Consider the following 11,657-nt stretch of genomic DNA (forward strand, 5'->3'; position numbering starts at 1 on the left):
TGTTGTGCCCATTGTATTTACAGGTAGTTGGGTCAGAAACGCATGATTGTAAAACATATTTCCAAACAGCACAAATTGAATTTACAATTGACAATGGAAAGAGGAATCGAGAGGAAAGCAAGGGGAACACAATCAGGTTTATTGAACCCCCCCCCCCCCCCCAAAAAAAAAAACACAACACACACAAATGAGTGAATGAAATGGGCTGGGTTAACGCTGACCTCTTTATTTACTCGCCATCGCCACCTAGTCAAAACCAACAGACGCTTGTTAGTTGCGGGGGGAGTCGGACCATCTCCTCGCTCCTGAGTCTCTCGTCAAAAGCAGCGGAGGAACTGGTCAGACTGAGCCGGCAGCCTCCCTCTGGGGAACCAGGGGCCAGGTTTTCCTCAGCTCCCTCGACCGCTTGGCGATCAGGCGGCTGAACTTTTCTATTTGGAATATCTGACACTTTTGTGAAGGGGCGGCATGGTCGGCGCCTTCAGCGGGGGAACTGGAACATGCAGATCACCAGCAAGCTCCCAGTGATGCCCCCCGTGGAAGAGCAGCCCTCTGGGGGTGCTGCTGCTGGGGGGTTGATGTCCTCTGCCTGGTTCTCGGTGTGAGCAGCCGTCTCTCTGGCATTGAAGCTGTGCACAGAGGGTGTGAGTTACAAAGAGGGGGAGCCCTGAGCATTTCATCCCCCCCCCCCCCCTCTGCCTCTCGGTGAACGAACTTTGGGGAAGATGAACGTGAGCCGGTTGAGTTTGGAATTGCTGGGAGGGTTGCCCGGGAATTTTTCCTCCTTCCCTCCCAGCAGCAACCTGAGCTTTTGGGAGACCATCCACATGAACATCAACCTGCTGTTTTCGGGCTACGAGCCCACCACCATTGTGCTGGAGGTGATGTACTCTGTCTCCTTCCTCATTGGGCTGGTGGGGAACATCATGGCTTTGAGAGCCCTCACCAGGAAGAGGAGGAACCGGCTGTCCGGGGCCACAGCTACCCGGAGTCTGCTGGTCAACCTGGCTGTGTGTGACATGATGGTGGTGTGTGTCTGTATGCCTGTCACCCTGGGGCACCAGGTCTACAACGCCTGGGTGTTTGGAGACTTTATGTGCAGAGCTGTGCCGTTCGTGCAGGCTGTGGCCGTGTCTGCCAGCGTGCTGAGCCTGGCAGTGATCAGCCTGAACCGTTACTACAGTGTGCACAACCCGCTGCACGCCAGGTCCTTCTTCACTTGGCGAAGGATCTTCTGGATGATCTGTGGGGTCTGGGTGCTGTCCTCCGGTCTCTGTGCGCCTCTAATCTTCATGAACAAGACGGAGGAGCTGGTGCTGCTGGGCGGCAGGCTGACCATCCCAGTGTGCACAGAGAGCTGGCCCTATGCGAAGCTGAGACAGGGCTACAACTTCGTCCTCTTCTGCGCGCTGTACGGCATCCCCGCCCTCTTCAACCTCACTATCTGCTTCCTCACAGCCCGCCGCCTCTGGAGTGGCCGCGACGGCTTCCCGGAGGGGGGCACCAAGAGACACCTCATGGGCAACAGCTCCAGGCTGAAGACACGCAAGAAGATTGTGAAGATGGTGGTGGCTCTGGTCCTGCTCTTCACCCTGTCCTGGCTGCCTCTGTATGCCATTGATATCTGGATTGACTTTAAGATGCCAAACGCTGATCAGGACGATGAGCATCCAGGCTGGATTCTTCAGCTCAGGTCCTTTGCCCAGTGGCTGGGTCTCACCAACTCTAGCCTCAACCCCCTGTGTTACTGCTTCATGGGCAACCTGTACAGGTCTGTAAAGCGGATCAAACAGAGCTACCGGCACCGCTTTTCTTCACCTTTCAAATTGAACATGTCCCAGACCCCGTCCACCTCTTCCACCTTGCTCTCTTACAGAGCTTCCAGTGACATTTCCAAAACCGACTTCAGCCACTGGAGGAACACTCAAACCCTCACCAGAAGCAAAAGCGTGTCTTCTGTGACAATTTGCGAAACGAATTTCGATTAAACAGCATGAATCACAAGTTGCAGTAAGTGTGTCCAGTAAGTGTGTGTGGGTGAGACCCCCCCCCCCCCCCCCCCTCAATTTACAATCTGTACGGAAAGCAGAAGCGTGCATTCTTCTGCAATTGTTCCGCTCTCTTTACTTTGCTCCTGAAAGGGTTACTGAGACCACCATCCTGCAGTATTCCTCAAGGAACAGGCGGGGGCACTGTTGATCGCTCCCCACTCCAGGCAATTCTGCCCCAGTCTCATTTCTGCCCCAGTCTCATTTCTGCCCCTTTAAATGACCGCATCCCCAGGAATCCGCCCGCATTCAAGCACCAAGCCTTCAGATCAAAAAGCAAAGGGGAATCGAAAGAAGCTGTGGCCCCCGCGGGGGGTTTGCAAGATACTATAAAATAAAACGATGGCCTTATCATAGAAGGTAACCTAATGTGGCTTGAAAATAATAACATTAATTATTGAATGCAAGGTAATGACATTCTGACTAAGCCGTTCTCAGACACAGCCCCTGATGTTGCTCTCTGACTTTGCTTTGCAAACCAGTCTTCCAGGCTCACTATTCAAAGCTGCTGACTTTGGACATTCAGCCTGATGAACATTCAATGGAAGGAATGAGAATGCACTGAAGGTGGTAAGTTTCCCCAGGAAGGCTCTCTGTCAGTAAACAGGGGGACAGGGAGATTTACTGCTTGAATTTACAAAGGAGGAATTTATCCATTAGAACATCTGGATGAACTGTACTTAACCCTATTTTGTCTTTTAAGTGAACGTACAGTTTCCTTGATGTTTACATTTCTTTATCTGTTAAAATGTGCTTTTTTTGTCATTACAGTGGCTACAGTCATTGAATTAAAGACCAACTGAGTTGATATTAATTGCCATTCTGTTCTTATTTTTAATTCCTTTCTAAACATGTATTAAAGCTTCTCAGTCTGGGATCACCCAACTTCACATGCCCTCATTGTTCCTCTAGACCACACTTGGCGCCATTATATGTGAACTGGAAACAATGTTTCTGGATTGTTTTTCATTTTAATGTTACCCCTCCCCCAGTTGTGGGTTATTTTCTTGCCTTCCTTTTGTACCAGATCTGGTCCCCTAACTGAAAGGATTAGTCAGCGATAAGAACACAGGTTAACTCAGCAGCTGGCCTCTCCTATGGTTTTCAATAATACGTCATAGTAAGAGCCATTTTATGGTTGCTCTGTTACACAATGATTTAATGTATTCTTCCCTTATGTCTTTTTTTTACAAAGTGTCAAGCTCTTCAGACTAGCCAGATCTTTTTTTGCCACCGACAATTCTTCTCTGTTCTTCTTTTATGTATTTTACTTAAAATCCTTTGTTATTTTCCTGTCGCTTCCCTCCCTTCTTCTCTCCTTGAGATATTGGTCTCCTGTTGAGACACAATCGCACAGCTGTCGACTGCCTTCACTACTTTTCCCAGGTGCCATCATTAACGTGTGATTTCTGTCAGGACCATGATGTTGGGATGGTCGCTGAGCTCAAATTGAAGTGGTAACCCTGACTGATCTTCCATTCTTTAACCCAGGGGCTCCAACCCAGATTGAAGCACTCCTACCACTATCCCAGCTGAGATCAACTTATAGCAGACAGTGCGACAAACCTGGGATTTTCCTGATCACATTAATCACTTTTGGCATTCGTTTTTTTTTTGTTTTAGTCTTTCCAATTAAGGGGACAATTTAGCATGGCCAATCCACCTACCTGCACATCTTTGGGTTGTGGAGGTGAGATCCACGCAGACAAGGGCAGAATGTGCCCTGGGGCTGGGATCGAACCCGGGTCCTCAGCGCCGTGAGGCAGCAGTGCTATCCACAGCTTCACCGCGCCGTCCTTACTTTTAGCATTAATATACAATTCAAGATTGTAAAGGAGAGAAATGCGATTTTTGTCTCCACACTTTTCTAACCTTTTTCCATATATGTCTTCCAACTGAGCTAAACGTCTTAGAAAACATTGTCCTTTTGAACTATATCATTCTCCTTACATCAGTAACTGTCTACAGGCTCCTTGGTTGTGCAGATTATCATGCCTATTGAATCTCCTGCATTTTGGCTTAAAAATCCCACCTCATTTGGTTACTCTTAAAAAAGTATACATGTACATGTGGGTGCGATTTCATTTATTCTTTTTGATCATTAATCTCACTGTGGACTTCCTGTAATGCTGACAATCACAGCTGAGATAGAGCGGGCCGCATTGTATTAGATATCCCAAATTAGAAATCACAATTGACAAACTTGCGAGAAATGTCTTGGCAACTGTACATGAGTTAAACAATGAAAGATGCTTCTTCAATGCCCAGATAAAAACCTGGGCCTACATTATCGTTTTATATCAAAGATCTGCTACTATTCATTACCTGTTTTCTAGTTAAGTCATATCCTCTTCGAGACAACAAGAAAAGTAAATCAATTTATGTAATGCCATCTACAATATTATGGCTACCAAAGAAATGAAAACATGCACATTCTATCACTTGCAATTGAAGATTAGTTTCCATATGTTCAAGTTTAATATTCTACTTCAGTTTAATCCTTCATAAATTAAAATTTAAGTTTAATTTGATTGAATCTTGCTGTTTAGACTTTCACCAGCTCTTGCACTTAGCAAACAGGCAATTTCAATTAGCACATTGAGTGGAAGTTACATTTACCTGCCAATAAGTTTGCAGAAATCGTGTATGGGTTCCAACTGCACATGTCAAGCCACCCTTTTATTCTTTATTGCTTACTGCCTCTAAGGAACCCGCTCTCTGATCTGAGTGCTATCCAGAAAAAATACACAGCTGAAGAATTTACACAAAGACAATGACCGTTACCTTTGCATGTGTTCATGCATTATGGCCTGATTTTGCTATCAGCAGTGAAGCAGCAACACTTACAGAACTCAAAGTCGCCCACAAAGATTTAGCAATCTCTGTAGCCTGGGTACCCATTTCCCAAAGTTTGTTTGAATCTGACACCAAGTCAAGGATGTCCAGACACCCGGCAACAGTGATGTTATCAAGCAGGCAAAGCAACCAATCACACTGACATATTCTCACAGGCAACACATTGGGAAATAAAAATTGATTATCCTTCACTTTTAATTGATTTTTACAGGGAGTGAAATAAACAATTGGGACTTGTAATGTAGGATTAAGGTAGAATATGAAATATCATTAAAAAAATATTCAAAAGAAATATTTGAAACCATATCCTTTTTTTTATCATGGAGAAATGGAATGTTTCACAAATAAAAATAGGTTTTCAGGACCAGAGAAGTTATTTGGAAGTAATTATGTACTTAGGTACACAGTTATACTGCATTCAACAAGGTGTAACGTTTTAAAGGATTTTACAGCTTAAAAAGCAAGTTCCCATCAGCTCAGTGATTTCTAACTGATTACAGTCTGTGGGAGGACTTTAAAAGTTAATCCTCTGGAGAAATGTCTAGAGTTCTGCATTTAACTGTGTATGTGCAGTCTTCAGAAGATATTGTCAGTTTAGGTGTCTTCAGAAGATATTGTCAGTTTCCGAGTAGTTATGACGATAACCAATGTTTCGCTGACATTACTACCACAAAATCCTGGCCATTAATTCCATATAATCTTCTTCCTTCAATCAATACTATCTTTCTCACTGCTGTTGAAAGATTACATTCAGTTTATTGGTGCTTGACATTCAGTAACATGATGGGGGAAGATTTATACCAGGTGCCCTTCATGGAATGCAAATATTTTCATTAACAACTGAAATCTCATTTTTAAATGTCTTTGTAGTATTCCATTAGATGGTTGTCAATATTGCTCCAAAATAAATAAATTTTATTTTCAAACAAATTAGGTTCGAAATGTTAAGTACTTGTCCACACTCTATGCACAGGGATAAAAGTGTCCTATTAGGCTGCCATGGCAATTGGCGAGAGCAAAGATGTAATCCGGGTAGTCAGTCCTAGCAAACAGGTTGTGAAATAAATAAGCTTCAGTCTGCGGAGTGAACTTCCTCTTTGATAAAAAGAAAGACAATGTCTGCTTTTCTCCAAAGTCAATAACCAGCTAATTAAATTACATTCTCAAAAGTCACACACTTGAAAGTCATGCGTTCCCAGGGTTTCATTCATGAATTATGGTGAAATTCTCCTGATTTGTATTAAAAGTATAATTTCAGGCACATAATATTTCTGCAATTCTTTTCGTTACATTGAAGAATCCGATTCAGAAGGGCAGTGCAGAGCTTCAGTGACCATTAATTGTGAAAGTTCCAAAAACAACCAAAATAAGCTAAATAAAATGATAAATGGAGAGATAATGTTCAGCAGTGCTGGTGGTCACTGAATACACTTAATTTTTCAGAGTGATGTTTTCAGCCAATTCAAATAACGATTTTTAGGAGCCTGTTTCAGTTCAGATGTACAATCATGTGTCCACTTGTTCTAACCACTGTGAGGCCCCAACCAGCTTGATGCCTTTTTTTCATGGGATGTGAGCATTACTGGCAACACCAGCAATTATTGTCCATCACCAACTATCAATGTGAAGGTGGCGGTGTGCCACCTTCTTGAACTGCTGCAGTTCATGTGATGTAGGGACACCAAAAAGTGCTGTCGGGGGGGGGGGTTCTAGGATTTGGGCTCACTGATAGTGAAGGAATGCGGATGTAGTTCCAAATCAGGATGTTGTGTGACTTGGATGGGAATCTGTAGGTGACCATGTTCCCACGGGTCTGCTGCCATTGTTCTTCCAGGTGGTAGAGGTCGCGGGGTAGAGGTCGCAGGGGTAGAGGTCGCAGGTTTGGAAGGAGCCTTGATGAGTTGCTGTAGTGCATCTTGTATGCGGTACACGTTTCCGCCACATGTCAGCGATGGAGCAACTGAATATTGGTGGTGGTGAATGGGGTTCTGGTCAAGTTATGGGCAGCATGGTAGCACACGTGGCTAGCACTGTGGCTTCACAGCGCCAGGGTCCCAGGTTCGATTCCTCGCTGGGTCACTGTCTGTCGGAGTCTGCACGTTCTCCCCATGTCTGCGTGGGTTTCCTCCGGGTGCTCAGGTTTCCTCCCACAGTCTAAAGACGTGCAGGTTAGGTGGAATGGCCATGCTAAATTGCCCTTAGTGTCCAAAAAAAAAGGTTAGGAGGGGTTATTGGGTTATGGGGATAGGGTGGAAGTGAGGGCTTAAGTGGGTCGGTGCAGACTCGATAGGCCGAATGGCCTCCTTTTGCACTGTATGTTCTATGTTCTAAGTGCTTACCTGGATACTGTTGAGCTTCTCAAGTGATGCTGGGGCAGCAGCCAGCTGACTGGGCCCTATTTGTATGCAGTTGGCAATCTTGTAGCTCACAAAACAATATGGGTGCAGTCTTTCAAAGCTTAGATCCTGGAAAAGGTCACAGTGCTTCACTGCGTCCAGAGAGAAGAGGGTCCAAAATATGGGTCCTGGGATGAGCAATTGGGGTCACAAGTTCTTTTCCCTCTGTGGTAGCTAGGTGTGGTAGTCACCTCTGTTGTATATATCACATACGAGATGTAATACGGTAAGGCTCCTAGGGTAGATCCCTGCCTGCTGGCTACGCCCAGTAGGTGGAGTATAAATGTGTGTGCTCACCGAGCTGCAGCCATTTTGGCAGCAGCTGCAGGAGGCTACACATCTCTGCTTAATAAAGCCTCAATTACACTCTCTTACACTCTCCTCTCGTCTCATCGTAATTGATAGTGCGTCAATTTATTACGCAGAGATTTTACAAAGATGGACCTCCACATCAAGCCGGATCGCTTGCAGCTGCACCCCCAAGCAGACAATGCCAAGTCGGCCGTCGCACATTGGCTAGCTTGCTTTGAAGCCTACATCGGATCTGCAACAGAACCACCCTCAGAGGCACAGAAGCTCCAGATCCTCTATACGCCGGCTGAGTTGCGATATCTTTCCCCTCATCCAAGACGCGCCTACCTACGCTGAGGCCATGGCGCTACTGAAGGAGAACTACACTCAGCAGACCAACAAGCTCTACGCCAGGCACCTCCTGTCCACGTGGCATCAACTCCCCGGTGAGTCTGTGAAAGTTTTCTGGCGGTCCTGCACGCCCTGGTGAGGGACTGCGATTGCCAGGCCGTTTCGGCCGTTGAACATTCCGAACTCCTAATTAGGGACGCTTTTGTTACGGGCATAGGGTCGGCGTACATCCGCCAGCGCCTCTTAGAAGGGGCTACCCTCGACCTCGCGGCGACCAAGAAACTCGGTATCTCACTACAGGTCGCCTCCCGTAATGTACAGGCGTACGCCTCCGACCGCACGGTGCCCCCTCCTGGACATCATGGACCCCACCAGCGAACACCCCATCGTGGACCCCACCAGCGACCGCCCCCAGCCAAGCCCAAGCCATCGTAGAAGCTGTGCGGCATTGGAGGCATTACCTGGCCGGCAGAAGATTCACTCTCCTCACTGACCAATGGTCGGTTGCCTTCATGTTCAATAACACACAGCGGGGCAAGATCAAAAATGATAAAATCTTGAGGTGGAGGATCGAGCTCTCCACCTACAATTACGAGATTTTGTATATTCCCGATAAGCTCAAAGAGCCCCCCGATGCCCTATCCCGAGGTACATGTGCCAACGCACAAGTGGACCGACTCCGGACCCTACATGACGCTCTCTGTCACCCAGGGGTCACCCGGTTCCTTCACTTCATAAAGGCCCGCAATCTGCCCTACTCCATTGAGGAGGTCAGGGCTGTCACCAGAGACTGCCAGGTCTGCGCAGAGTGCAAACCGCACTTCTACTGGCCAGACCGCGCGCATCTAGTGAAGGCCTCCCGCCCCTTTGAACGACTCAGCGTGGATTTCAAAGGGCCCTTCCCCTCCACCTCCTCCCCTCCACCGACCGAAACGTAGTCGACGAATACTCCCGATTCCCCTTCGCCGTCCCATGCCCCGATATGACGTCAGCCACCGTCATCAAAGCACTCTAACACCATCTTCGCTCTGTTCGGTTTCCCCGCCTACATCCACAGCGACCGGGGATCCTCCTTTATGAGTGATGAGCTGCGTCAGTACCTGCTCAGCAAAGGCATCGCCTCGAGCAGGACGACCAGCTACAACCCCGGGGGAAATGGGTAGGTGGAGCGGGAGAATGGGACGGTCTGGAAGGCCGTCCAGCTGGCCCTACGGTCCAAAAATCTCCCGGTCTCCTGCTGCCCGACGCCCTTCACTCCATCCGATCGCTACATTGCACGGCAACTAATGCAACCCCCCATGAATGTCTCCTTGCTTTCCCCAGGAAGTCCACCTCCGGGGTTTCGCTCCCAACGTGGCTGGCAGCTCCAGGACCCGTTCTCCTCCGCAAGCACATGCGGTTCCACAAGGCGGACCCGTTGATCGAGAGGGTACAGCTATTCCATGCAAACCCGCAGTACGCCTACGTGGCGTACCCCGACGGCCGCCAAGACACAGTCTCCCTCAGGGTCCTGGCACCAGCTGGGTCCCCCCCCTCTGCCCCAGCGCCACCCTTCCTCCCCCCAGAGCACCTCACCACAGCCCCCGCTCCAGGATAATCCCTCCTCCCCTTGGTCCCACCCAAGGATGAAGATGAGGTCTACACGCTCCCGAAGTCACCGGTGACCGAGCCGGCGCCTGCATCGCCACCGGGACTGCGGCGCTCACAACGGATCAAGGCACCCGCCCGGCTGAATTTGTGAACTTTCCCCAAAATGTTAACCTTAAAATGCATGTAAGTAGTGTCTTCCCCCCCCCCCCCCCCCCCCACACACACCCCGCTGGACTCTTTTTTAACATGGGGTGAATGTGATAGTCACCACTGTTATATATATCACATACAAGATGTAATATAGTAAGGCTCCTGTACTACAGGTACGGGGCTAGATCCCTGCCTGCTGGCTCTGCCCAGTAGGCTGAGTATAAATGTGCGTGCTCACCGAGCTGCAGCCATCTCTGCTTAATAACTAGATTACTCTACTCTCATCTCGTCGTAATTGATAGTGCGTCACTAGGTAACTGTGGGATAGAGGCTCAGGTGGGGCAGGTCTAAGATTGGCTTTGAGGCCCCTTGGCATGAGCAGTCACAACCTCTTTCTTGCCATGCTCTGCTGGGCGAGGCCTAATTAAATCAGCTCTGTGGCCTGATTGCTACCTCCAATAGATCTTGCAAAATAGTAGGTGAAAAAAACATTACTACCTATTATTCATCCTCTCGTCGTTCTCACAACCCGGCTCCCCTGCTCTCACAAATATCCCTCCCTCCTCCCCGGGCCAGCTTCAATACGTTACCCCCCTCAAACTCTATTCCCCTCACAAATCTCCCCTACCGCCACTTTCAAGCTTTACTGCACTCCACCCCCCTCCCCCAAACTCACTCTGGGGCAACAGCAATTTTTAAAGCTTCAAAATGGGGTTGATGTGGGAAAAGGTTAGAGAATGCGATGTATATGTTCAAGTGCTGTATATGTCGAGAACCTTGGTGACTTCCCTTTGCACAGCAAGCTGTGAGGTACTGTCGATGTCCTCTGCTGCAATCCAGACCTTAGAGCATAAAAGCCGAGGGTTACCGAGCTCTTGGCAACCGGGGCCAATGCTGTTCATGCCCTGGCTTGGGGCTCCACTAGGTGACCCATCTCAGAGCCTCCTTGGTGAAGCTAAAACATGGGACATTTTCCCTGTAGACCAATTATGAGTAAGATTTCCAGCACTGATCCACCTTCTCTCTTTTCTCCCCTTTCCTCATAGTCTTTCCTGCATTTTGTACTGATTCCCCCATCTCACCTGACTGGAATGAACCACTTGCAAAGTAAACAAAAACAGGCCAGCACCAGCACAATGTTTTTCCTAGAAGTCACAATTTAGTTGTAGAACAAGAACTTAGGCATAAAAAGGCATAGCAGCCACCTAGGAGGACAACCTAGCAACTAAACTGTATTGTGGGCATCACCTTTTAAATAGCGCTCCTGTAGCGCCCTTGCTGACTGTTCACAGATTCACAGATTGGATTGGATTGGATTTGTTTATTGTCACGTGTACCGAGGCACAGTGAAAAGTATTTTTCTGCGAGCAGCTCAACAGGTCATTAAGTACATGAAAAGAAAAGGGAATAAAAGAAAATACATAATAAGAACATAAGAACATAAGAACTAGGAGCAGGAGTCGGCCATCTGGCCCCTCGAGCTTGCTCCAGCATTCAATGAGATCATAGCTGATCTTTTGTGGACTCAGCTCCTTTTTCCGTCCCGAACACCATAACCCTTAATCCCTTTATTCTTCAAAAAACTATCTATCTTTATCTTAAAAACATTTAATGAAGGAGCCTCTACTGCTTCACTGGGCAAGGAATTCCATAAATTCACAACCCTTTGGGTGAAGAAGTTCCTCCTAAACTCCGTCCTAAATCTACTTCCCCTTATTTTGAGGCTATGCCCCCTAGTTCTGCTTTCACCCTCCAGTGGAAACAACCTGCCCTCATCTATCCTATTCCCTTCATAATTTTATATGTTTCTATAAGATCCCCCCATATCCTTCTAAATTCCAACGAGTACAGTCCCAGTCTACTCAACCTCTCCTTGTAATCCAACCCCTTCAACTCTGGGATTAACCTAGTGAATCTCCTCTGCACACCCTCCAGTGCCAGTACGTCCTTTCTCAAGTAACAGGCAACACAAGGT

General features: G+C 47.7%; 1 protein-coding gene across 1 annotated transcript; it reads left to right on the top strand.

Moving 5' to 3' along the window:
- The first annotated feature begins 286 nt into the window (after positions 1-286).
- LOC140395518 (QRFP-like peptide receptor) lies at positions 287-2,856 on the top strand. The gene has a single exon (XM_072483413.1). It carries the CDS (start codon positions 726-728, stop codon positions 1,986-1,988), a length of 1,263 nt encoding a protein of 420 aa, XP_072339514.1. The 5' UTR covers positions 287-725; the 3' UTR covers positions 1,989-2,856.
- The last annotated feature ends 8,801 nt before the right edge of the window (positions 2,857-11,657 follow it).

The sequence above is a fragment of the Scyliorhinus torazame genome, chromosome 18 (genome assembly GCF_047496885.1).
Source record: "Scyliorhinus torazame isolate Kashiwa2021f chromosome 18, sScyTor2.1, whole genome shotgun sequence".
NCBI lineage: Eukaryota > Metazoa > Chordata > Chondrichthyes > Carcharhiniformes > Scyliorhinidae > Scyliorhinus > Scyliorhinus torazame.

Coding starts and splice junctions, on each gene's coding strand:
- LOC140395518 (XM_072483413.1), top strand. CDS start 726: ATGAACGTGAGCCGGTTGAGTTTGGAATTGCTGGGAGGGTTGCCCGGG.